This window comes from Brienomyrus brachyistius, unplaced genomic scaffold (genome assembly GCF_023856365.1).
Source record: "Brienomyrus brachyistius isolate T26 unplaced genomic scaffold, BBRACH_0.4 scaffold37, whole genome shotgun sequence".
Lineage (NCBI taxonomy): Eukaryota > Metazoa > Chordata > Actinopteri > Osteoglossiformes > Mormyridae > Brienomyrus > Brienomyrus brachyistius.
In genome coordinates, this window is record NW_026042312.1 from 1,761,230 (window position 1) to 1,788,426 (window position 27,197).

The 27,197-nt window shown below is 45.3% G+C and overlaps 2 protein-coding genes across 8 annotated transcripts in view; both read left to right on the forward strand.

Annotated features, from left to right (window-relative positions):
• The first annotated feature begins 609 nt into the window (after window positions 1-609).
• LOC125722165 (NACHT, LRR and PYD domains-containing protein 12-like) overlaps window positions 610-27,197 on the forward strand; it is a 56,329-nt gene continuing 29,741 nt past the window's right edge. The window contains exons 1-9 of one of the 7 annotated variants that reach the window (XM_048998330.1): window positions 610-703; window positions 6,937-7,038; window positions 7,568-7,681; window positions 8,780-8,893; window positions 16,032-16,095; window positions 16,279-16,507; window positions 17,139-18,858; window positions 26,034-26,207; window positions 26,997-27,170. In XM_048998330.1, coding sequence (XP_048854287.1) covers window positions 6,977-7,038; window positions 7,568-7,681; window positions 8,780-8,893; window positions 16,032-16,095; window positions 16,279-16,507; window positions 17,139-18,858; window positions 26,034-26,207; window positions 26,997-27,170 — 2,651 coding nt within the window. In that variant the 5' untranslated portion in view covers window positions 610-703; window positions 6,937-6,976. Of the gene's footprint in view, window positions 704-1,216; window positions 1,600-6,936; window positions 7,039-7,567; window positions 7,682-8,779; window positions 8,894-13,440; window positions 13,616-16,031; window positions 16,096-16,278; window positions 16,508-17,138; window positions 18,859-26,033; window positions 26,208-26,996; window positions 27,171-27,197 lie in introns of those variants that run through there. The other 6 variants (XM_048998335.1, XM_048998336.1, XM_048998329.1 and 3 more) reach the window with 6 other exon arrangements.
• On the forward strand, window positions 19,702-25,145 carry LOC125722195 (uncharacterized). Its single transcript, XM_048998380.1, has 2 exons — window positions 19,702-23,497; window positions 23,929-25,145. Exons 1-2 carry the CDS (start codon window positions 23,437-23,439, stop codon window positions 24,573-24,575), a joined length of 708 nt encoding a protein of 235 aa, XP_048854337.1. The 5' UTR covers window positions 19,702-23,436; the 3' UTR covers window positions 24,576-25,145.

A 27,197-nucleotide genomic window follows, 5' to 3' on the forward strand; every position in this document is an offset into this window, starting at 1 on the left:
TGTTCACAAATTAGACCTAATAAATTATATTAATCTAATCAGAAAGTCTAAAAATAAAAAAAAAACAATCAGAACTGTATCCTGATTTGATCCCTTTTTTACCTGATGTATAGATATAGTGCTAAAATGTTCTGTCATATTTGGTAGTGAGATGGTAATCTTTTACTTTGTAATAACTCTTTCTGAATATCTGTTTTTGTTCTTGTTTTGTTTAATATTCTGTCTGTAAAATGTTACCTGTACATGTTGAGCATTGGAAATAAAGTGTGATTCAATTGTTTAGTTTGACTTTTACTTTGCTGCACCAATTAATATATTTTGATGAAATTATAAAATTACAAAGTTTTGTCTGACGGTCCACCACCCCCAAATCGGTTTGATCCCTCCATTTCTAAATTCCTCAAATCGCCACTGTTAAGTGTTACTGCAGTACCGCTTTTTACATGCACGATCCTCCTGAATGTGCGTTATAATCGAATTACGGTTATTGTTACTAATTAAGTCACATAGATAATATCCCCCCAAAACCCTACGATGTGCCGCAGAGTCCGTGTCCATTTTTTTCATGAAACGGAGCTGATCATTTCCTGCCTGTAAACGAAAGTGAAATTAAGTGTCAAGATTTTAAAGGCAGGGTCGAAAGTTTGTCAAGAAATACTTTATCAAGATTCTGGAATAATTTAAAGATATTCTATGTTTCAAGGTAAGACTATAATAATAAAATGCATATGTTTTACACAGCCTACATATATAGCGGGATTTAAAATAAAACAGCAGATTTGGCAAAAAGAGACAATGTCACGGTTTTTCGGTCTGGTGAGAACAGAATACTTAATCCTTGGCTTATTTCAAATGTAATGAGAAATTTGAGTGTTCAATATAATTAAACATTAAATATACGTCCGTACAGCACAGTAGGTTACTGTACGTGTATCAGAAGAGTTTTCGAATTAACATCAATAATATTTAATTACTTACAGTACGCTCAGCCATGAGTTCGCCTAATATACTGTGCTGCGTAAAAATTGTAATATTTTGAAGCTATATTAAGTTTTTCTTTTTTAAAGTGTTGGGGATTAATATGCTAGTGTTAAACATAAGTCTTAACATTTTATTAAACCAAAGGTTTTACCACGGATCTGTTCTGTGTTCTCCAATCTGAAATGTTCTGATTAATTGGCTGGCTTTGCAGTCGTATTTAAACTGTTTAATGCAAATAGTACGCAATCTGATTTTAATAATCGGTAAAGATTAAGTCAAACGCAACCCACAGCGCAGCTGAATGACAGAAGGTGGTGTATGTGTGTATTACACACACACACACGGGGTTAATTGTGTTGTGTGTGTGTGTATAAGTGTGAGCTCTTTATTATCAGTCCCGAAAAGGGCGCAGCAGAGCCATCAAGCAGGAATGAATCACACATCGCGGACACCGAGCGGAGTAAATACGGAGGGGGGGAGTCACACATTTCACCGGAAAATAAACAGACGGTGTGATTTTAGAGACACAAACTTCACTTTTACACAGACGGCGGGTTTGCGCTTGTGGTAACGAAGCATTTTGAGCAACGTTAATCCTTTTCCCCTGGAAGAAGCAAGGTAAGCGTCCCTTTCCCCAGAGAAAGACAAGACAAGACAGGTTTTCCAACTCTTTCCGTGAGAAGTTATTCGTGAAAAACAAGTTATATACGTGAACAATGAAAAACATGTTTGGGCAGTTCAACCATAGCACAATAATATTATGGGTGAATCAAGGACGACGTATTTGAATCTCCGGATGATTAGTCCATATACGATCAGAATCAATCCATACCTCAATCACCTCACATTCTACTCGTATGTCTACTGGGGGCGGGGGGCACTCTGCCAAGAGTAGTGGAGCCGAACAATCACAACAAATCATTAACAGTAATAAGTTAGAAAGAGATCTCTCAATGGAGGAGATTGATGATTTTATATCGTCCAAGGCGTCTTGGGATTTTTCAATACCATCGATACGAGCCAAAATTCGGTCCAGTACAGAATCGGCACCTCCCGCACTAGAATGGGAGTCATCGTCTTCCTGACTAGCGAATACTCGTCGAACCAATTTTCATTTTTTTTCTTATCAGTGTGAGAACGAGTTGAGGAAAAAAATGGAAAATCTCTGTAACTTCGACAAGGTTAAAGTATATTGTAATAGTGATTTGGGGGGTTAAATGGTGGAGAAATTAAATAGTTGGGAGCTGAGCAAGACTCTAAGCGGTCGTCCTGTACGAGATCACGTGACTTCTTGGCTTCTGATGAGTCACACCTGTTCTCAGGTAAATAGCCAGATCGGATAGAAAAACTTACTGGACAGTAGCTCTCCAGGACCGGAGATGGAGACCCCTGCTGTACAGTGTTTGATATGGTTTTCAAATTATGATAAAATTCATTTTTATAAAAACACTTTGTAATGTTACAAACATACACAACCTACTGGAAATAAAGCATTGAATTCTATCCCCGAACTTGTCATACTTTTAGGTCCCTTGGAAATCAGCCTTTGTCAGTATCAGAATCAGGAGTGCAGTTGCAGTGCTGTAGGTGTTTAGCAGTGTGACAGATCAGCTGTTTAGGAGGGAGATGGCGAGGGGAGAGAAGCTGTTCCTGTGTCGGGTGTCCTGGTCTGCAGGCTTCTATATCGTCTGCCAGAGGGCAGCAGCTCAGAAAGTCTGTGTCCAGGGTGTGTGGGATCTGTGATGATTCTCCTGCCCTTTCCCTGGATCTTGAGAGAGACAGGTCCTGGATGGAGGGCAGGGGGGCACCGATGATCTTTCTGCTGTCCGTACGGTCCGCTGCAGTCTCTTCCTGTCCTGTTTGGTGGCTGCTCCATACCAGACTGTGATGGAGGGCAGGGGGGCACCGATGATCTTTCTGCTGTCTGTACGGTCCGCTGCAGTCTCTTCCTGTCCTGTTTGGTGGCTGCTCCATACCAGACTGTGATGGAGGAGCAGAGGACAGACTCAGTGACTGCAGTGTAGAACTGGATCAGCAGCTCCTGTGGAAGACTGTACTTCCTCAGTTGTCTCAGGAAGTACATCCTCTGCTGGGCCTTTTTGAGGATGGAGGAGATGTTGGTCTCCCACTTCAGGTCCTGGGAGATGGTGGTACCCACGAACTTGAAAAACTCCACAGTAGACACCGGGCTGTCTGATATGGTGAGGGGGGGCAGTGATGACGGACGTCTCCTGAAGTCCACTGTCATCTCTACAGTCTTGTGCGTGTTCAGCTCCAGGTTGTGCTGACTGCACCAGAGTACCAGCCACTCAACTTCCTGCTGGTATGCAGACTCATCACCATCCTGAATGAGCCCAGTGATGGTGTCGTCTGCAAACTTCAGGAGTTTTACAGCTGAGTTCCTGGAGGTGCAGTCATTGGTGTAGAGGGAGAAGAGCAGTGGGGAGAGGACACATCCTAGAGGGGCACCGATACTGAGGGACCGTGTTTCCGAAGTGACCCCCCCAGCCTTACCTGCTGCTTCCTCTCTGTCAGGAAGCTGGTGATCCACTGGCAGGTAGCTGGTGACACGCTGAGCTGGGAGAGTTTGGAGGAGAGGAGATTAGGCACAATGGTGTCGAAAGCCGAACTAAAGTCCACAAACAGGATCCTGGCATAAGTTCCTGGACGGTCGAGATGTTGCAGGATATAATGCAGCCCCATATTCACTGCATCATCCACCGACCTGTTTGCCCGGTAGGCAAACTGCAGGGGATCCAGCTGGTGTCCTGTAATGTCCTTCAGATGGGCTAAAACCAGGCGTTCTGAGGATCTCATGACCACAGACGTCAAGGCGACAGGTGTGTAGTCATTCAGTCCTGTGATGGTGGGTTTCTTGGGGACGGGATAATGGTGGAGCGTTTGAAGCAGGAGGGAACTTCACACAGCTCCAGGGATCTATTGAAGATGCGGGTGAAGATGGGAGCCAGCTGATCAGCACAGGTTCTGAGGCAGGAGGGGGAGACACCGTCTGGTCTGGGGGCTTCTTGGATTTCTGTTTCTGGAACAGCCGGCTCACATCCGCTTCGTGTATTCTGAGGTCCAGGGGCGGAGGGTAGGGGGGTGATTGGTGTGATGGAGGTCGTTGTTTTTGTACTGTACTGTGTAGATGTACTTTGTTTAAGTACATCTGCCCTCCCCTGGTCTGCTGGAATATCACTGCTGTATACATGCACCCACTGCAGTCATCTACGTTCACTGACAAATATAGTATGACCAGACGCTTTCGTGCATGACCGTCCACAGCCCCAAAGCAGAAGTATGAATTAGCCCTGGGTTCCTGTGCAGTAAAGATGAGTCTGGGATGGGTATTCTGGCATTGATTTTGGTGTTTTACAAGCCTGGATGGGTGTATAAAAAGGATAGATAGTATGGAAACATTACACTGCTCACAAACTAATGCAACAAATTGGCTAACTGTATTCTAAAACAAAATCTGAATTAATTATGTTTATGATGAAATCACCAACGGTGATTTCAAGATTAGCAATTTTTCTCCCGTTATTAATAATATTTTAGATGTTTAAACATCCATCCATCCATCTTCTACCTATTTTCCGGGTCATGTCGCGGGGGCAGCAGTCTAAGCAGGGAAACCCAGACTTCCCTCTCCCCAGCCACTCCCAATCCCGAGGCTTTCTCAGACCAACCAAGAGGCATAGTCACCAGGGAGGTGTCCAGGAGGCATCCTAAGCAGATGCTCGAGCCACCTCATCTAGTTCTTCTCAATGCGGAGGAGCAGCAGCTCTACTCTGAGTCCCTCCCGAATGACCGAGCACCTCACCCTATCCCTAAGGGAGAGCCCAGCCACCCTGCGGAGGAGTAGAGGCTCTACTCTGAGTCCCTCCCGAATGACCGAGCTTCTCACCCTATCTCTAAGGGAGATCCCAGCCACACTGCGGAGGAGCAGCGGCTCTACTCTGAGTCCCTCCCGAATGACCGAGCTTCTCACCCTATCTCTAAGGGAGATCCCAGCCACCCTGCGGAGGAGTAGAGGCTCTACTCTGAGTCCCTCCCGAATGACCGAGCTTCTCACCCTATCTCTAAGGGAGATCCCAGCCACCCTGCGGAGGAGTAGAGGCTCTACTCTGAGTCCCTCCCGAATGACCGAGCTTCTCACCCTATCTCTAAGGGAGATCCCAGCCACCCTGCGGAGGAAACTCATTTCGGCCGCTTGCACCCGCGATCTCGTTCTTTTGGTCACTACCCACAGCTCATGACCATAGGTGAGGGTAGGAACGTAGATCGACTGGCAAATCGAGAGCTTTGCCTTTTGGCTCAGCTCCTTCTTTACCATGACAGACTGATGCAGTGCCCGCATTACTGCTGACGCCGCACCGATCCATCTTTGGATCTCCCACTCCATCCTTCCCTCACTCGTGAACTCCAAGATCCTTAAACTCCTCCACTTGGGGGAGGACCCCATCCCCAACCTGGAGAGAACACTCCACCCTTTTCCGGCTAAGGACCATGGTCTCGGATTTGGAGGTGCTGATGCTCATTGCAGTTGCTTCACACTCAAATGCGAAGTGCTCCAGTGAGAGCCGAAGGTCACGGTCTGATGAAGCCAACAGAACCACATCATCTGCAAAAAGTCACCAAACTGGACACCCTCAACGCCCTGGCTCTGCCAAGAAATTCCGTCCATAAAAGTCTAGTCAGAACCTCACAGCCTCACACACCAGCTCAGGCTCCTTCTCCAACAGAGAGGTGACATTCCATGTCCCTACAGCCAGCATCTGCAGCTGAGGATCGGACCGCCAAGGTCCCTGCCTTTGCCCACCATCCAACTCGCACTGCACCCGACCCCTTTGGCCCCTCCTATGGGTGGTGAGCCCATTGGAGGGGGGGCCCACGTGCCTTCTTCAGGCTGTGCCTGATGTGATAGAAAATTCTTGATTATGCTAATCAGTAATGAATAATGGAATATAAATAATTATGCAAAATGCATTACCTAATCAGTAATTAACAATTGAGTTTATAATGTGTTGTTGATTTACCTATAATGATTGAAACAATATAATCTCACTTGAATCAGTCTGATGTATCAAGCACAATGTACTAATGCAAGCTTGCTTACTGTAAGTAAAGGGATTTCTATTTTCTATGAAGGAACTAACGTTTGCCATAATGCAGCTTGCTCAGCAAGGGCCCAGGTCAGCATGACCTGGAAGTGAGATAAAAGTAATTGGGTAATTGGATAAATTTAACTCGACTCAGTATGAAACCGCAAAGGAATTTCTGTGCTGATAAGCAAGCCTCAATAAGCAGAAGTGCCTGGTGTCTACAGACACCTGATCCTTTACTTTGAACCATCTGATGACGGCATTTTTGGCTATAAGAGATGTATGCACTTGTTGTTCGGGGAGCAGAACACGAGACGCATGATTGCTGAGTGTCTGTTCCCTTTGAGCTCATCGAATAATAAAGTTCTGTCAAACACTTAAACATCGGACTTAGAGAAATTTCTTCCACACCAACCAGGCCCCATGGGTAAAGGCCTGGCTCTGGGAGGGGGGGAGGACCGTGACCCGGGGGAGGGAAAATGTGAATCCATGTTTTTACTCATCATAAGAGGTCTAATGAGCCGCAGTTCGTCTGGTTCCTCACCCAGGACCTGTTTGCCTTGGGTGACCCTACCAGGGGCATAAAGCCCCAGGCAGCTTAGCTCCTGGGATCACTGGAACACGCAAACCCCCCCACCACGATAAGGTGTCGGCTCCAGGAGAGGATGTTTATACATATATTTATAAAAGAATGTGGCATTCGAATTTTGCACTAAACCTCTTTACTATGTGTAATTCTACACATGGAACATAACAGAATGAAGACACAATTCATCAGTTTGATGTAAAAATGCTGAGTCCTCGATATTGTGTATTTATCTATGTATCTACTTACCCTTCATGTTCACAGAGGCCCCAGCAGGAATCATCTGGTCTGGATCAGCATAGAAATGGATGGATCTGCTTCTGAAATGGGCCCCCCTGTGGGGTGTAAGAGAAAGAGCCCTGAGAGGTAACAGTGTTACAGCCCACTAGCATGTATGTCTCTCTGGGTCTATAGTCAGGCCATAACATTAAAGTAAACTGGGCTACTAGCTGGGGCTGGTCAGTGGGCAGCACTTTAATATGTGTAGCTTAATAAAAAGACCTCGCCATCTTCTGTCTTCACCGTCTTCTTCCACAATCAGCCAGTTCTTTTATACTAGAGGCGAGTAACAGACCATCCCTCCTGTACAAAATGGCCACATAACAAAACTAAACAAACAAACAAAAACATATATAAACAGGTAAAAAGGAACATCAGTCAAGTCTAGTTGTGGAGGTTTTAAACGGTCATACTAAAAGTTTCATATAATATCTAAATTTTAGATGAGACAATTTCCTTAACAGCTGACTGTAAATAAGTCTGTTTACATCAAGAGCTTCACAGCATATCAAAGTACATGAAGGCAGAGCAGAAGGCTAAACAGCAGTGTGATGCCGTCCCCAATGTATGAATTATATTTATACCACGAGGGTTTGTTTCCTCTCGCTGCCCACAGTGTCCTGATGAAGAGAGCAGACTCCCCTGTACCCAGCTGTGTTTCCCTGAAGAGTGACTGGTCAGTGAAGCAACGAATCAGAATCTTTGAGGGATCTCTTCCTACAGATCAAAGGTAAATGTGCATTTAAACAAACACTGTTAATGACATTCAGACTCTCAGTCAAATGGCACAGAGACACATACAAGCTATGAGGAAAAAACATTTATAATGAATATACCAATTTTTACCTTTAACAGATTCCATCACCTTGAGAATTTAAACAAAAGTTTTGTCTGTATTCTATATAAATAACATCTGAGGTAAATGGATGAGGATTACTGTAAAACCTGACTTTCTGAGAGCTGGAATTGGAAGTTATTTAATCGCAAAGTAGATTTTAAATTTCAGTCCTCAGCACAGAGCTGGAAATAAACTGGTTTGCCTGTTTCCCCCCCTGCATGTCCATTAAAGAATGACTCTACAATAGATTGTCGTCTCGTGAGACGGATGTTTCTGTTTTGATAACAAATAATTTCACTCTCATGAATTCATTTGATCATACTCAGACGAAGGCTTTAGTTTAACATGTTTAGTCAAACTGTGTGGCTTAAACAATAAACTACTATCATCAGACAAAAAAAGAGAAAGACTATTGGTTCCTTTGCCAAAGGTGATGTTTAAATACTTGCTGATTCAGATCATAATTAATGTGACACTGTAGTGGTTCTCTTCCCCTGAGTATAAAATAAGATGATTTGTTGATCCAAGAGGGGAAATTCTCTTGTGTTTTGCAGCAAACTGATGTTATTTATATGATTAAAAACAGAGAGCAGCTTTTACCGCATTAAATATGGGACGTTAAGGCTGGCTGTGGGGGCTGCACAGCGACAGCAGGCATTGTGGGGTCTAACGGCAGCAGGCAGGAAAGATCCCCAGTAGCGCTTCTTAGCTCACGGTGGGGGAATGAGCCGGTGGCTGAAGGTGCCCCAAGATAGCGCCCCCTGGAGCCTTGGCTGGGTTATGGACCGGGCCAGTGGGGCCAGTGCCCTGGGGCCTCAGGACATTAGAAGCTGTGAGTCGCAACATTTATAGTGCAAGCCATGAAATGCGCCCCCCTGTGGGGTGTAAGAGAAAGAGCCCTGAGAGGTAACAGTGTTACAGCCCACTAGCATGCATGTCTCTCTGGGTCTATAGTATGAAGGAGGGTTTGTTTCCTCTCGCTGCCCACAGTGTCCTGATGAAGAGAGCAGACTCCGCTGTACCCAGCTGTGTTTCCCTGAAGAGTGACTGGTCAATGGAGCCCCCACTCGCCTTCAGAGAGGGACCTTTTCCTACAGATCAAAGGTAAATGTGCATTTAAACAAACACTGTTAATGACATTCAGACTCTCAGTCAAATGGCACAGAGACACATACAAGCTATGAGGAAATAACATATTTATAATGAATGCACCAATTTTTACCTTTAACAGATTCCATCACCTTGAGAATTTAAACAAAAGTTTTGTCTGTATTCTATATAAATAATATCTGAGGTAAATGGATGAGGATTACTGTAAAACCTGACTTTCTGCGAGCTGGAATTGGAAGTTATTTAATTGCAAAGTGGATTTTAAATTTCAGTCCTCAGCACAGAGCTGGAAAACAACTGGTTTGCCTGTTTCCCCCTGCATGTCCATTAAAGAATGACTCGACAATAGATTGTCGTCTGGTGAGACAGATGTTTCTGTTTTGATAACAAATAATTTCACTCTCATGAATTCATTAAATCATACTCAGACGAAGGCTTTAGTTTAACATGTTTAGTCAAACTGTGTGGCTTAAACAATAAACTACTATCATCAGACAAAAAAAGAGAAAGACTATTGGTTTCTTTGCCAAAGGTGACGTTTAAATACTTGCTGATTCAGATCATAATTAATGTGACACTGTAGTGGTTCTCATCCCCTGAGTATAAAATAAGATGATTTGTTGATCCAAGAGGGGAAATTCTCTTGTGTTCAGCAGCAAAGTGTTATGTTATTTATATGGTTAAGAACAGAGAGCAGCTTTTACCGCATTAAATATGGGACGTTAAGGCTGGCTGTGGGGGCTGCACATCGACAGCAGGCATTGTGGGGTCTAACGGCAGCAGGCAGGAAAGATCCCCAGTAGCGCTTCTTAGCTCACGGTGGGGGAATGAGCCGGTGGCTGAAGGTGCTCCAAGATAGCGCCCCCTGGAGCCTCGGCTGGGTTATGGACCGGGACAGTGGGGCCAGTGCCCTGGGGCCTCAGGACATTAGAAGCTGTGTGTTGCAACATTTATAGTGCAAGCCATGAAATGCGCCCCCCTGTGGCGTGTAAGAGAAAGAGCGCTGAGAGGTAACAGTGTTACAGCCCACTAGCATGCATGTCTCTCTGGGTCTATAGTCAGACCATAGGGCGCTTGGCACACGCCAGCCGCCTGGGGCACTTGGCACACGCCAGCCGCCTGGGGCACTTGGCACACGCCAGCCGCCTGGGGCACTTGGCGCGGTTTTTCGAAAGTCTTGCTGGATGTGTTATCGTAGCAGCACATCCAAATCCTCAGACCTGCTCAGAGCAGGTTTGTTCTGCGTAAACTAGGATTAGCTCACAGACTTAATAGTGTCCGTGCATGGAAATGGGTTCAATCATGGCCTCACCATTCATATACGTAAAATCAACAAACACATACATACATACACAAACTCATACATACAAACATATATATATATATATATATATATATATATGAATGAAATGTCATGTTTGTACTTTAACTTGATTGTATTTTATCTGTAATTATGACAATAAAAGAATGATGAAACACTGGAACCGTAATAATACATTCAAGTGATAAATACAATAACTAAAAACTACTTTAATACACATTTAATTTGTCGGACACTTTTTGCCAGCCGTCTTTTCTGGTTTGGGTCACTTTTTATGTGTTTCCTTTAGTAGATACTAAATCTTTGAATCCATCATACTCCTCTGTAGCATTCCCCTCGGATTGATGGCTGAAAGACTTGACTGATGGTTCACGATTTATTTAAAATAAATTAATTACCAAAAAAAACGTAGCCAACGTAAGAGCTTGTGCCTTTACCAGGGGGGGCTTAAACCATTTACAAAATATCATAAAGCAAAAGACAAACACGTTCTCCGCTTAGCTTAGCTTAACGATGTTCTGGTAACCGAAAAAAACGGAAGTCCCTCAAAAAAAAGGGGTCCCACTAAATAAAACTACATAAGCATAAATGAATGTATACAAATGAATACGGAATACAAATGTATATTAAAAAATATGCAATACGCAACTCAATATGTTTTGTAACATTAATTAGTCTCATGTTAAACCTTGGGGTTATTTACATCCTCTAATAAAAGGTCCTGCTCAGATTGCGTGAAAAATTGTGCCCTGTTTTTTGACGTTTTGCAGAACCCAACGAGAGACTTGCAATCAAGGTTTCTAGACTCGATGTATATGGGCTGTTCAAGCAGCGCAGGCACGTGCAATCATCTCGGATAAATGGATCCAGCTAGACTAATCTACTACACAGCTGCGTTTGAACTTGACTTATCCCGGATGAGTTTCACCGGCATTAACTCATCCAGGATGAGGCATCTGATCTCGGATGATTTAAGCGACATACGGAAAATGCCCCATGGGCCTCAAGGGGGTATTTCATGAAAGTAGCTAAATAAAGCCAGACTTTCCTGAAAAAGTCAGACTCAAACTAGTGCCATCTCTGAACGTAGCCTCATGTCGTTCCACTAACAAACAAACAAATTTATTTTTGTATAGCGCAGTATCACGACATTACATCGTCTCAAAGTGCTTTACAGCATCCTCATCCAAAGCCCCCAGTGAGTAAGCCAAAGGTGACAGTGGCAAGGAAAAACTCCCAAAAAGGAATAAACCTTGGGAGGGACCAGACTTAAAGGGGGAGCCCATCCTCCAGGGGCCGTCAGGGATAGTCAAATAGGAGAGATGGTTAAGTGCCAAGTCACACTGTCCAAGTCATGAGATGTGGAAGATGACACAGGCAGTACGGCGAGCTAGATGCAGGGACGTCATTGGTACTGGTGATGTCACATGTAGCAGGGTGTGCTGGACATCTTGGTAGATTGAGGTCTCCAGGCAGCACAGCCCAGGAGGAGTATGGGAAATAAAATGTACAATTAGTTAAAGTAGAGGAGGCTATAGGCAGTGATAACAGCTAGGTGTGTGCAATATGAAGTGCAATGTACAAGCTCCATAATTGTCCTTATGTCGGCGCACTGCACCTTTATCTGCTCACTCTCACGCGCGATTTGAATTGCCTTGGACAGCGTCAAATCCTTTTCTAGTTGTAATTTTTGTGAGACCTCGTTGTCCACTATTCCTATCACAATCCTATCCCTAATTTGCTCACCTTTGGTAATTCCGAAATCACAATGTTCGGCCAACTCGTAAAGATTTCTCACGAAAGATTCCACAGATTCTCCCGCCTTCTGAGCTCTCTTATGGAAGCAAGCGCGTTCATGAATGACATTACGTTTAGGCACGAAATGGTCGTCAAACCGTGCAATTACAGCTTCATAATTAAATTCATTTTCTGCCCCCATACGAAAGGAATTGTAGATAGGCTCACAGTCCCTGCCCATCGCATAAAGCAGTGAATTCACCTGCACTTCGCCGGTCTCCTTATCCAGTTTCGACGCTACTCGGAAACGGGAAAAACGCTGTCGCCATATCAGCCACGCGGCCGGCTGGGAGAAGTCGAACGGCTCCGGTGGGTTAAATTTTGACATTTTTCACTTATTCGGCGCTCAGTCTTTTACTTCTGACACCATGTCATGAGGCGAGGGAGGATTGTTTCGTGTACTGAACAGTCTTTATTTACATGCACCATTCACTATAAAAGTAAGAGCAACTGAACTATTATGCTCGCTACCCAAGCACCCTTGCACACACCGGGCGGAGCCAAATCCAACATAGGCATTAATCATATGCCTGATAACAGGAATCACTACACTAAATGTGTAAGTTACTTAAATGTTACAAGTGCCCAATACAGTGGCATGGTGGTGCAGTGGTTTATGCTGTCGCCTTACGCTGCAAAAGTTCCTGGTTCGATCCCCATAGCCAACATAGAGTTCATGTGTCATTATTACTGTATAATGTTATTCTGCATTTTTTTATCTCCATAAAATACTTTCAGTCGCATAAGTGTGAAATGTTCTGTACAAATAACCGTATCTTGTCTTTGCTATTTTACTAATAAACTTTCAAATCAGACAGTGACTAAACAAAATATAAAAATATCTTCCTGTTCATATTATTTTAACATTTTTTTTTAGTTTGAGTCATTGCATTTCATGTTTGACCTTTCTAACATGGGTACGCTTTTACTTGAATCATTTTGCAATTAATTTGAATGTTTTGGAATGTGATTTTTTTAATAGGTTTATTATATTTATTACATGACATTAGTAGTGAGATCGCAGAATTTCGTCTGAGGAAACGATCTATTGGGAATGTGTTTAACTAAGTGAGACAGTTAACCTGGTCTGGATCAACCTTGTTCACTCACCTAAGTTACCATGGCAGCTAAGCAGGGATTAATGTAAGACACGTCGATGGAACGGAATTCCTACTAAAATGAGCCAGACTTGTCGAAATAGGTCAGACTTTCCCTTAATCCTGCTTTGTGTGACACCCCCCAGAAGGCTTGGCCCACAGCGTTATGGACACGGATGGCGACCCAGAGTGATCCCACTGAGGCTGTGCTGACGTTCACTAGTATCCGGTCCGAGTATGCAGACGGAGGGGGCTTCATGAGTTGAAACTCTGACCTGGAGGTAGCCATCGAGCTCCTAAAGCGCGCAGCCCCACCAGGCCCTGGCAGCTCTCAGGCTGTCTGCCCTGCATGCGCAGCTGGGCCAGTTATGCAGCTGCAGATAAGAGGTCAGGTGTGTTCCTCTGCCAGACTCTGCCCCGCCAGGCCCTGTCAGCTCTCAGGCTGCCTGCCCTGCATGTGCAGCTTCCCTCACTGACAGACAAACGATGATCCCTGAAGCGGTTAGTATTCTGTAATACAGTAGGACATTCTAGAGGGAGTGGCGCACACTGATGACATCATGCACATTATGTCCACTGGGATGGAGAACAGGTGCACGATGATGATAAGTTTAATGTTTCGTCATATTTAAGCAGCAGTATCGCCCCAGCTACTGGGGGCCCAGGTACCAGCTGGTTCAGAAGCGGGGCGGCAGGGATGCGGGCAACAAGCTGATAGGCGCCCCCCCATCTGACGCTCCCTGCTCACCTGCGAGTCCCAGGTCGGCGCGGCCATGGGCCAGTCGCTCACAGAGCAGGCGGCTCCATTGATATGCAAAGCAGAGCCTTATCGAGGGGTGGGGTAGCGGGGGGGGGGATTCACTGTTTGCTGGTTGTGTGAAGCTGTGTGCTCACTCTGGGGGGGGGGGGGGGTAACCCTGTAGGTGCTGAAGGACAGATTCGGCCCAGTAGCCCTGTAGGTGCTGAATTTAACCAACAAGCTATTTAACCAGTTTCTTGACTGAGGATTGTGAATCAAATGCTGGTATTTAGCTCTGCTAAACAAGTGAATCACTCTAAATGTCACTGGGTACAAAGGGCTGTATAGAAAACTGTCCTTCCTGCCTGCTGTGTCTCTGTGTGCTGGAGCCTGATGTTACTGGTTCTCTTCTGCTGTCATGAGAAAATTAGGAAGCCGCCCTAGTGAATAAAGCTTAACATGGCAGATACATCTTTCCAAACTACAGCCCCAATTCCAAAAATGTTGGGACATCCTGCAAATTGTAAATAAAAACAGAATGCAGTGATATGGAAATCTGATAAACCTGTATTTTATTCATAACAGAACAGAAAACATATCACATATTCAAACTGAGAAAATGCATCATCGTAAGGAAAAAATTTGAATGTCGCAGCAGCAACACATCTCAAAAAGTTGGGACAAGCCCATGTTTACCACTGTGTGGCATCTCCTCTTCTTTTAACAACAGTCTGTAAATGTCTGGGCACTGAGGAGATCAGTTGTTTGAGTTTTGGGAGAGGAATGTTGTCCCATTCTTGTCTGATACAGGATTCTAGTTGCTCAACTGTCCTAGATCTTCTGTGTCATATTTTTAGTTTTATGATGCACCAAATGTTCTCAGTGCTTGAAAGATCTGGACCGCTGGTAGGCCAGTTCAGTACCCGGACCCTTCTTCTACGAATCCATCATGTTGTAATTGATGCAGTGTGTGGTTTGGCATTGTCATGTTGGAAAATGCAAGGTCTTCATTGAAAGAGACGTTGTCTGGATGGGAGCATCTGTTGCCCTAGAACCTGGACATACCTTTCAGCATTGATGGTGCCTTTCCAGATATGCAGGCTGCCCCTGCCATATGTACTAATGCACCCCCACACCATCAGAGATGCTGGCTTTTGAACTGAGTGCCGATAACACGCTGGGTGGTCCTTCTCCTCTTTAGTCCGGATGACATGGTGTCCCTGGTTTCCAAAAAGAATTTCAAATTTAGATTTGACTGACCACAGAACAGTTTTCCACTCAGCCGCAGTCCATTTTAATTGAGCTTTGGCCCAGAGACGATGTTGGTGATTCTGTATTATCTTCATATACGGCTTCTTCTTTGGATGATAGAGTTTTAACTGGCATCTGTGCATGGCAGCGCGAATTGTGTTCACTGACAATGTTTGTGGGAAATATTCCTGAGCCTATTTAGTGATTCCATTACAGAATTATGCCTGTTTGTGATGCAGTGCTGCCTAAGGGCCAAATTATCACAGGCGTCTAGTCTGGTTTTTCACAGAGATTTCTCCAGATTCTCAGAATCTTTTGATTACATTATGTGCTGTAGATGATGAAATATTCAACCTCTTTGCAGTTTTATACTGAGGAACTTCTTTCTGAAATTGCTCCACTATTTGTCAGTGCAGTATTAGGGGGATTGTTACCCTCTGTCCATCTTTACTTCAGAGAGACACTGCAACTCTAAGATGCTCTTTTTATACCCAGTCATGTTACTCACCTGTTGCCAACTGACATAATTATTTGAAAATTGTTCCTCCAGCTGTTGGGTTTTTGTACCACTAACTTTGTCAGCCTCCTATTGCCTCCATCCCAACTTTTTTGAGACGTGTTGCTGTCATGAAATTCAAAATCAGCCAATATTTTTCATGAAATAGCAAAATGTCTCAGTTTAAACATCTGATATGTTTTCTATACTTTGTTATGAATATAATACAGGTTTATGAGATTTCCATATCATTGCAGTATGTTTTTATTTACAATTTGCACAATGTCCCAACTTTTTGGAATTGGTGTTGTAATATACCACAATGTTATTCTTTATCTGCATTAACAGCAATTATAATGGGGAACTTTTCAGTCTTTCAGTTACATTTGTGTAGATGAATTGAGGTCTTTATGTTTCTGCCTAATTCACAGAGACCAAATGGAAGATTGCAGTTCAGATCTACATGATAAATTGGGTTTATCATCCAAACTGAAGGTTTGTATTTATTGCTGATATATATTTTCTTGGCTGTTATGTCAATTAGCTTACATTATATACAGCTGTATAATAAGAAATTCATCATCTTAAAGAAAATATGTTTTAAACTATGATTCAGAAGTAAAACTCTGAAAAGGTTTGGTGTAAGTAGCAATAATTAACTCTGACTGTTTATTTTAGGCACTAGAGGAAAAAGCCATGAAGTTCCTAAAGGACGAGCTGAAGACGTTTGTGAGGTACCTAGATCAGAATTACCCAGAATGCTCTGAGCCTCAGCTGGAGGAGGACAATGACCTGGACTGTGATATTCAGATGCAGAAGACCAGTGTTAGAGAGGTAGCTCTGAAGATCACACTGTACATCCTGAGGACCATGAAGCAAAATGATCTTGCTGACCTGCTGGACAAGAGTAAGAACTTTATAACATTATGTACATGTACAATATTGTGTAAACGTCTTAGGCAGCCAAAGAAAAGGATGTTTAAATGGTCTTCATGTTGGTGTAGAACTACTATAATATGTATGTCAAAGTGTGTTTGCCATTTCAGAACCTCTCCCAAAATCACCCTAATATTTGCAGATATCGTGCAGTATATCCACGTAATTTTTTTACTTGACCACTAACACACCTCATGTGGCTGATCAATATGTCATTGAGCTTTTAAACTAATTTGATTAATGAATGAAGTGAGCTGGTGGTGAAATTTATCAAATACATGGACTGGCTGTGGTGCCCCCTAGGAGAGGTTTGGGAAATAAAAAGGGGTTTTGTGTTTTTTTTGGTTCTGAGCAGATATACACTTACTACCCAGATAAATGGCATTAAACATTTCCTTTGGCTGCCTAAGGCTTATTCACGGTCTTGTATGCGGTGTTCCAGTAAAATACGCATGATAAAACTTTCAGTTTCACATTCACAGTCACAGGGAAATATCTGCATATTTATGTGCAAAAAAGTATGTTTTTGGAAAATATTCTTCCTCTCATACTGGTCAGGATCACGGTGAGAATTAGTGCATTTTCCTCTCATTTCTTTTCAGGACAGCTCATGCTGCAACATCAGCAGGAAATCAAATGTAAACTTAAGAAGCAATTTGAGTGTGTATTTGAAGGGAAAGCTAAGGAAGGACAGTCAACACTTCTCAGTGAGATTTACACAGAACTCTACATAACTGAAGGTGGGACTGGAGCAGTGTGTGATGAACATGAAGTGAGACAGATTGAAACAGCATCCAAGAAAAGGCGAACAGAAGATACTACAGTCAAGTGCAATGATATATTTAAAGCCTTATGTGGGCGTGAGACACCTATCAGAACTGTACTCACGAAAGGGGTGGCAGGTATCGGGAAAACAGTCTCTGTGCAGAAATTTATTCTGGATTGGGCAGAAGGAAAAGCAAACCAGGATGTTCACTTCATATTTGCTCTTCCTTTCCGGGACCTGAATTTGATTAAGGGTGAATACAGTCTGATTGAACTACTTCACCACTTTGTCCCAGAACTGAAATCATTTCAATCCACTGACCTGTTTAGCTCCAAAGTCTTGTTCATCTTTGATGGTCTGGATGAGTGTCGCCTTCCTCTGGATTTTCAGAACATTGAGAGCTGGTTTGATGTAACAAAGAAAACGTCACTGGATGTGCTGTTGACTAACCTCATTAAGGGGAATCTGCTCCCATCCGCTCTCCTCTGGATAACCTCCCGGCCAGCAGCAGCCAATCAGATTCCTCCTGAGTGTGTCCACCAGGTGACAGAGATACAAGGGTTCAGTGATGCCCAGAAGGAGGAGTATTTCGGGAGGAGATTTAATGATCAGAGGCTGGCCAGCAGGATTATCACACATGTAAAATCATCAAGGAGCCTCTTCATCATGTGCCACATACCTGTGTTCTGCTGGATTTCAACCACTGTGCTTAAGAGGCTTTTTAGTGAGATTGACAGGGGAGAAATTCCAAGGACTCTGACTGAAATGTACACACACTTCCTGATCTTTCAGACAAGTTTAAAAAATGACAAGTATATGAAAAACCAAGAAACTAAGCTTAAAGAATACAGCAAGGAATTCCTTTTAAAACTTGGTAAACTGGCTTTTGACAACCTGGAGAAAGGAAATCTTATATTTTATGAGCAAGATCTGTCAGAGAATGGCATTGATGTCACTGAAACTTCAGTTTACTCTGGAGTGTGCACAGAAGTCTTTAAAGAGGAGTATGGGTTGTACCAGGAGAAGGTGTACTGCTTTGTGCATCTGACCATCCAGGAGTATCTCGCTGCTTTATATGTGTTTCTGTCAAACTCATCAGCTGACCTGCTGAAGACTGCAGTGGATCAGGCATTAAAGAGCAAGAATGGACACTTGGACCTCTACCTCCGCTTCCTCCTGGGCCTCTCAACAGACTCCAGTAAGACTCTGTTACAAAAACTACTGGGGCCGACAAGAATCAGCTCACATACTATTATGGAAACATCCCAATACATCAAGGTGAAAATACAGGAGAATTTATCTCCAGAAAGGACCATCAACCTGTTCCACTGTCTGACTGAACTGGGTGACAATTCTCTAGTAGAGCAAGTAGAAAGATACCTGAATTCAGGAAACATTTCAGCAGATGACCTCTCACCTGCACAGTACTCAGCTCTGGCCTTTGTGATGCTGATGTCAGATGAGGAGCTGGATGTGTTTGATCTGAAGAAATACATCAGATCAGATAAAGAGCACAGCAGGCTGCTGCCTGTGGTCAAGAACTCCAGGACGGCTCTGTAAGTGACGTGGGGATGGGAAATCATGTCTGGTCTGGCAGTAATACATGAATATTGTTTGAAATGTGCAATATATATTATATATTTCTCCTCATGGATTAATAAGTGAGTTTTATTTTGATAATCACAGCTATAGCTGTTTGTATAGCAGTAGCTAATCTTGACCACAGACTTTATAATGACTGAAGGTAGTGATGTCACTTTTTGTTTGTTACTACGTTTCCATTCCCATCCAGTCTGCCTTCTGATCACAGGCACAGCATCCTAACCTGCTATAGAAACAGTGAGGGCTCTTTATCCACAGGGTGTATAAGTGGTATGTGAGTGTTATTGTCAGCAGGCGTGTTCATGTGATGGAGCCCAGAGCTGGGAGCTTCCGTATGACTGCTGTCTCTGGCTGCTCACTGGCGCCCTCTGCTGGCCTCAGCTGCACCTTGCTGAGGATGTGACGACTACTAGACATCTAGTCTAGACGACATCTAGTCTGGCAGAAATAAACATTGTTTAAAATATAAAATGAATATGTATATATGTAATTTATTTCCCCTCTTTTATCAACAAGGTTCCTTTTTAATCTAGTTTATATTAACTGAAGGTAGTGATGTAGTAAAAACAAAAAAGACAAGATTTCCACGACCTTCCTTTGTGTAACAAATAACCAAAGATACAGCATCATACAGAATGGTCCAGTTTTCATTAATAGTGGGAAAACCACTCATATTCGTTTCAGTTCTGGATGCTGTAGGAAGCATTTCTGTAAATACTGGGTGTGGTGCGTGACTCTTTGGGCTCGGACTCTGTGTCCATGAGGTTGCTGGTTCAGATCTCATTTTGAGTCCCCCCCCCCCCCCCCCATCAAACACTGAATGCAATTTCAGTTCAGTTCAGTTTTATTTGTATAGTGTGTTTTCACAACATTACATCATCTCAAAGCACTTTATAGCATCCCTGCCCAAAGCCCCCAGTGAGCAAGTCAGAGGGGACAGTGGCAAGGAAAATTACCCTACAAAGAAGAATCCTTGGGAGGAATCAGACTGAAAGGGGGAGCCCATCCTCCAGGGGGTAGCAGAGGAAGCCCTAACCCTAACCAGACTCAAAGGGGGAGCCCATCCTCCAGGGGGCAGCAGAGGAAGCCCTAACCCTAACCAGACTCAAAGGGGGAGCCCATCCTCCAGGGGGCAGCAGAGGAAGCCCTAACCCTAACCAGACTCAAAGGGGGAGCCCATCCTCCAGGGGGCAGCAGAGGAAGCCCTAATCCTAACCAGATACAAAGGGGGAGCCCATCCTCCAGGGGGCAGCAGAGGAAGCCCTAATCCTAACCAGATACAAAGGGGGAGCCCATCCTCCAGGAGGCAGCAGCAGGCCGGAAGGACGTCACAGGTAGTGGAGACGTCGCAGGCAGCAGGGCAGGCAGGATATCTTGAAAATGTGGGGTCTCCAGGCAGCACAGCCCAGGGTGAGTAGGGGAAATAAAATGTGCAGTTAGCCAAAGTAGGGGAGACTAGAGGCAGTGCAAACAGTTAGGTGAGTGCAGTATGTAAGCTCCAGCAAATATGGCTAGTATAGTATAGTAGATATGGCAGCATAAGTAGGAGGGAGAGGCAGGTGGGATCGCAGACATGGGGAGTCCCTGAAATGTCAGCAGTGCCAGTCTGACACAATGACAGAAGGTATGGAAAACAGTGTCACGCTCACTACAGTACAAACAGTGAGACACAGCATCAGTGAGTATGATCCCCAGACCAGTGACCCAGCAACCCACTCAGTGGTGCCAGTCTGACACAATGACAGAAGGTATGGAGAACAGTGTCACGCTCACTGCAGTACAAACACTGAGACACAACAGCAGCATTAAACCGAGACACAAAACTGTTGGTGGGCAGTATGCAGTGCAGGATTCTCCACTGGAGGTCCCCTGAACGTTTGGGAAGCCGTCTCTTATAGAGGAGCCTCCATGATGGCAAAAACTCCCCTGGAGCAGCAAATGGGCCTCCACTTCGTATCTGGCCTCCCTACAGGAAGTAAAAACATTTGTTTATCATATGCAAGGCCTCCGCAGCTGCGGAGCAGGGCGAGGGCCACATGCATCCACGGCAGGTGTTCGGTGCTGTAAAGCAGTGTCTGTGCACACTGGAGCCTCATCCCCCTGACCTCGCTCAGCAGATGAACCAGGCCCTGCCCTCCCTCAGACACTGGCAAATGAAGAATCCCCGAAGGGAGCCAGTGGTGCCCATTCCAGAAGATATCAATGAACCCCTTCTGGACCTGATGCAGCAGGTCCATCGGAGGATCCGGCACCATGAGTCGGTGCCACATCATGTAGGCAGCCAAACTGTTAATCACCAGCACTCTCCCTCGATATGAGAGCTGGGGCGAAATCCACCTCCAACGCTGAAGTCGTCTAGTAATCCTGTCAACCAATCCGCTCCAATTCTTTTCCATGAAGCGCTCAGTTCCCAGGTAAAGACCCAGTATTCTGATGCCATCCTTGCCCCATACACACTGCTGTGGCAGCTGAGGAGGGTCCCGCCCAGACCACTGGCCCAGCAGGTACGTGGCGCTTTTGCTCCAGTTGACGCGAGTGGAAGAGGCACGCTGGAAATCGCCAAGAAGTGCTGTAAGCACCTCCATATCCATGTTGGACCTGATAAAAACAGTGACGTCATCTGCATAAGCAGTAAGTGTAACAGTCACTCCTCCCCCAAGGCTGATGCCAGGTACCGGTGCTCCCTGGAGACGCCTTCGAAAAGCCTGAAGCAGCGGCTCCACCGCCAGTGAGTACAGCAGCCCAGACAACCCACAGCCCTGCCGTATCCCTCTGGTGACAGGAAAAGGCCTGGTGAGAGAGCCATTAATGTTCAGGAGGCTCCACACATTGGTGTACAAGAGTCTAATGTAAGAAACAATCTTTGGACCAAAACCAAAAGCTTGAAGGGTCTTAAACAGAAATGTGTGGTCCACTCTGTCAAATGCCTTTTCCTGATCTAAAGAGACCAGACCTGCGTCCAAACCTCATTCTAACACAAAGGACAAAAAATCTCTTGCAAAAAAAAGGTTATCAAAAATTGAACGCCCTGGTACACAGTAAGACTGATCCCAGTGAATGATCGTTGAAACACATGTTTTCAGCCGATTAGTCAGAGCTTTGGACAAGATCTTATAACCCACACGAGAAGCAAGACCGGCCGCCAGTTCTTCAGAAGTCCCAGATCACCCTTCTTGGGCAGCAGCGTTAGAACAGCCCTCCGGCAGCTGGATGGAAGAAGGCCCATATCAACACTTTCTTGAAAAACACAGAACAAGTCTTCACCAATCAGAGGCCAGAAACATTTATAAAATTCCGCGGTCAGTCCATCCAGGCCTGGTGCTTTCCCGACTGACTGCTCGTGGACAGCAGCAGTAAGTTCTGTCAGAGTCAAAGGCTCTTCCAGCTCATGTCTGTCTGCGACTGAGAGACTTGGTAAGTCCCAAAGAAACTGATCAGCCACTGTCTGATCACAGGCCTCAGCACAGAACAGGTTCTCATAAAAGGCTATTGAGTGTTAAAATCTCATGCTTGTCAAACGTACTACGCCCATCGGGGAGGATCAAGTGCCGAAAGGTCTTTCTCTCTTCCCTGTGCTTCTCCAATCCAAAGAAATACGCGGTGGGGGGGGCGTCCATATCAGTCTCCTTCGTATAGCGGCCCGGGCCAACGCTCCAGCCCCTCTCTCCACCAGAAGGTCTTTCAACAGGAGTCGGTTCCTCTGCAGGGCCTCAGCATCTCCCACCCTGCCAGGCTCTGCTCCTGTGCACAGCCACAAGATCTCATCCTCCAGTCTTTTAAACCGGTTCTGTAGTTCAGTCTGGAAATATGCAGTATAGTTCTAGCAGAAGAGCTTAATTTGCACTTTTCCGACATCCCACCATTGACTGAGGGACTTGAATTGTGATTTTTTTCTCCCTCCACACCTCCCAGAAGGAGAAAGATCGTACAAAGTGGTGGTCCTGAACTAATTTATTACTAAAACGCCAGTAACAATGTTGTGAGGAGAAATCAGTGCAAGAGAAAGTGACAGAAACAAAATGATGATCGGAGAGAGGGAAGGGAGCGATGCCACAGCTTAAAAATCTGCCCTTATTCTGATAGTTTGTATAAAAGCTGTCCAGCCGAGCAGCAGACACCATGTTAGAGTTCACCTTCACCCAGGTATACTGTCTGCACTTTGGGAAATGGTCTCTCCACACATCACTCAGACCATGGTAGTCAATAACAGATCGCAGAACAGAAGCTGAACCAGGGTGAGGCTCCTCGCGATTCCTGTCGAGCACGAGCTCCAGAGTAGAATTAAAATCACCAGCCAGAACAACAACGCTCTCCTGTGACAGTGTCTCTAAGAACGTGTTTAAATCTGTAAAAAAGGCCACCCGTTCTGAGCCTACATTTGGTGCATACACATTAATAAAAGAGAACAACAGGTCATGCATGTAAAACTGAACACGCAGGAGCCTCCCAGGAACAACATCTGTAACCACCGGTCGCAGGACTGGGACCCTCTGTGAGAACAGCAGAGCGACCCCAGCACTGACACAAGAGCCATGACTAAAAACAACCTGGCCGCCCCAGTCAGCCCGCCACTGAGCCTGGTTCCCCTCATCACTGAGTCTCTTGTAAAAACACAACATCTACCTTTTTTACAGCAATATAATCAAACAACGCAGCTCTTTTAGCATTTTAGCATTGCGACACCCGTTAATATTTAATCATTAATAATAATTTAGTCAAAAATCAACAAAACCATAAAACTGGTAAAAAGAGCTGATAAAGGACAAAAAAACATAGAACATAAACCCACTGTACTGCTAGCGGTGGCGTAACACACTCCTAACAGTGCTCATCAGCATCTTTAAGCTGCACCGCTTCTGTTTATCAAGCTCGTCCAAAGTACATTTCCTCATCGTCATCGTAAATGAAGCTAAAAACAGCTTCAAATCAAGGAAATAGGGCTCTATCTTAGGTTTTCTCTGACCTTTAGTGCTGTCCAGAAAGAAACAGATCTGCTCAAGAGAGTAAACCTTGGTCCTACCTACAGGGGTGCTGGAGTCCATGGAGGCCTGTGAGTCTTCCAAGTCATCAGCCAAACTCTCTACGTCCTCATAATCTTTATCAAAATCCAGTAAGTGCATGTCCAGCTCAGGCTCGGGATGTTCCGCTGCGGTGTGTCTACAGGTGGGTCAGCGCCGGTCTCAGCGGGAGCGGAGTCACTCACCAGCTACCGCCAGCAGGCCCTGCTGCGTCCGGGCCGGGCTCCTCTGCCAGCCCGCTGTCTCAGCGGGAGCGGAGTCACTCACCGTGCCGCCGCCAGCGGGCCCTGCTGGGTCCGGGCCGGGCTCCTCTGCCAGCCCGCTGTCTCAGCGGGACCGGAGTCACTCACCGCGCCGCCGCCAGCGGGCCCTGCTGGGTCCGGGCCGGGCTCCTCTGCCAGCCCGCTGTCTCAGCGGGTCCGGAGTCACTCACCGCGCCGCCGCCAGCGGGCCCTGCTGCGTCCGGGCCGGGCTCCTCTGCCAGCCCGGCGTCTCAGCGGGAGCGGAGTCACTCACCGCGCTTCCGCCAGCAGGCCCTGCTGCTCCGGGCTGGGTACCTCTGCCAGCCCGCCGTCCCGGCGCGGCTCGGGAGCGAGGGGCGGAGCAGTGACTACGGGCGGGGGGGGCTTGTCCTCCCAGTCCCCACGGTCTGAGTCCAAGTCCGTTACTACAGTATCGGCGCCCCCGCGGTGCCTCGTGCCCCTCCTCGCGCTCCCCCGGGGGGAGCTCCCCTCACGGGCAGGCCTGCCGCACATGCCCAAAACCACCGCAGGCATAACACTTCACACTCTCGGAGCTGTTAAAATCATATAAACTTTCCCCTCCACTGTGATCTTAACAGACACATCCAGGACCTCCTGCGGCGCATTAAGAATCATAAATGTTTGCCGCCTAAAAGACAGGAATCATCCTAATCGGGCTCACCAACTTCCCGTAGCACCCCAGAATGTTGGACAGTAGTTCATTTCTAATAAATGGGGGAACATTAGATAAACCAACTTTTTTTGACGGGCTTGATAAAGGCAATATCTGTACGAATTCATCTTTAATGTTGAGACCACTTTCTATGAGGTCATCAACGGAAACGTCTTTTAAAAAGATCACAATAGCTTTGTTCATTCGTGACGCTGAAACAACATTAGCGGCTCCAACTACTTCACTGACCGCGAGCAGACAGTCCTCCACCGAGACGGCGGGGTCAGGGACACACTTAAAGCTGTGCCTGAGACAGAGTTGGGAAGCTCAAAATTCCCACCAGAAAGCTGCACTTGAATGGCTGACATTCTGGCTGCTGACTCAGAGATAGAAGTTGGTGAGGTGACAATACTGAACTTACAAGAATGGCGAACGCATGGTTACTGCAAGGGACAATGCTTGTGAAATTCTGTGCAATGTTTCTTTTTAACTGCTTCAGAATCTTAGGCTAGAAAGCTGAACTGAAAGCAAATCATGAATCCTGTTATCTTGCTTTGTATGTAGCCTAAGCGCGTTTCCCCAGCAAAGACGATAATCGCCGGTTAGTCACTGTCAGATATCGACACCGGGATACTTGTCTGATTACGCTCATTACCGATAATATCGTCATATCACCCAGACATAATTGGTGATTTGACATGTTCCCAGGTATAACAATACAGGGAGAAAAAGGATTTTACTCATGGGATCAGGAATCCAAGTTGCTGCTGCATTAGCTGCTGGGAATGTTCACATCTCCTCCTTTCAGTGATGCGTGTCGAGTGTAGGGACACCTGGCAGAAAGATGGCTAAGGACTGCACTGGAAGCTCTGGTCTGACTGTTATGGGAGGTTCACGTCCATCTTGCTGTTGATGTGTTCCTGTATATTCCTGTATATTCTGTGATTTCAGGCTGTAGCTTGTACTTAATGTTTTTACCTCTAGTTTTGAGCAAAGATGCATTGACTCACAATCAGTGATCATATGACTGCAGCAGATTGTCAGGACGCACAGAACACTCTGCAGACTATAATTCATTTTGAAGTGTAAGCTGTGCTGCTAATTATACTGAAAACAAATGCTTATTGTAATGCTTTGTATTTTACTAATGTGTAGGATGTGTATATGTCTGTGTCTTAAAGTGTTTTCTGTTTCAGGCTGAATAGCTGTGATCTCATAGATAAACACTGTGAAGTGCTGTCTTCAGCTCTAAGATCAAACTCTTCCCCCCTGAGAGAGCTGGACCTGAGTGACAATAAACTGAAGGATTCAGGAATGAAGCTGCTCTCTGCTGCGCTGGGGGATTTACACTGTAAACTGGAGAAATTGAGGTCAGTATTACTGGGTATTCCACACTGTAAACTGGGGATACTGAGGACAGTATTACTGGGTGTTCCACACTGTAAACTGGAGATACTGAGGTCAGTATTACTGGGTATTCCACACTGTAAACTGGGGATATTGAGGTCAGTATTACTGGGTATTCCACAATGTAAACTGGGGATACTGAGGTCAGTATTACTGGGCATTCCACACTGTAAACTGGGGATACTGAGGTCAGTATTACTGGGTATTCCACAATGTAAACTGGGGATACTGAGGTCAGTATTACTGGGTATTCCACACTGCAAACTGGGGATACTGAGGTTAGTATTACTGGGTATTCCACACTGTAAATTGGAGATGCTGAGGTCAGTATTGCTGGGTATTCCACACTGCAAACTGGGGATACTGAGGTCAGTATTACTGGGGTATTCCACACTGTAAACTGGAGATACTGAGGTCAGTATTACTGGGTGTTCCCCTCTGTAAACTGGAGATGCTGAGGTCAGTATTACTGGGTGTTCCACACTGTAAGCTGGAGATACTGAAGTCAGTATTACTGGGTATTCCACACTGTAAACTGGGGATACTGAGGTCAGTATTACTGGGTGTTCCACACTGTAAACTGGAGATAGTGAGCAATTAGCTAAGGGAAAGGGAGGGGGGGGGGAGCTGCCTTGTCTTAGACACTAAACTGTAATTCTTGAATTATTTATTAGAGCATCACATTTAATTAATAATTGTAATGGTGAGGTGATATTATTTATTGGGGAGTTTCTGTCTGTCTTTCTCTGCAGGCTGTCAGGCTGTAGAGTCACAGAAGAAGGCTGTTCTTCCCTGGCTTCAGCTCTGAGGTTAAACCCCTCACACCTAAGAGAGCTGGATCTGAGCTACAATCACCCAGGAGACTCAGGAGTGAAGCTGCTCTCTGCTCTACTGGAGGATCCCAGCTGTAAACTGGAGAAGCTGCAGTGAGTACAGAATATTCATTTTACTCA

What these genes read in the sequence shown, in the direction of transcription:
- LOC125722195 (XM_048998380.1), top strand. Translation starts at nt 23,437, where the DNA reads ATGACTAAAAACAACCTGGCCGCCCCAGTCAGCCCGCCACTGAGCCTG. An exon ending in GAGCCTGGTTCCCCTCATCA is followed by an intron (nt 23,498 to 23,928) that starts CTGAGTCTCTTG and finishes GGTCCTACCTAC; the next exon opens with AGGGGTGCTGGAGTCCATGG.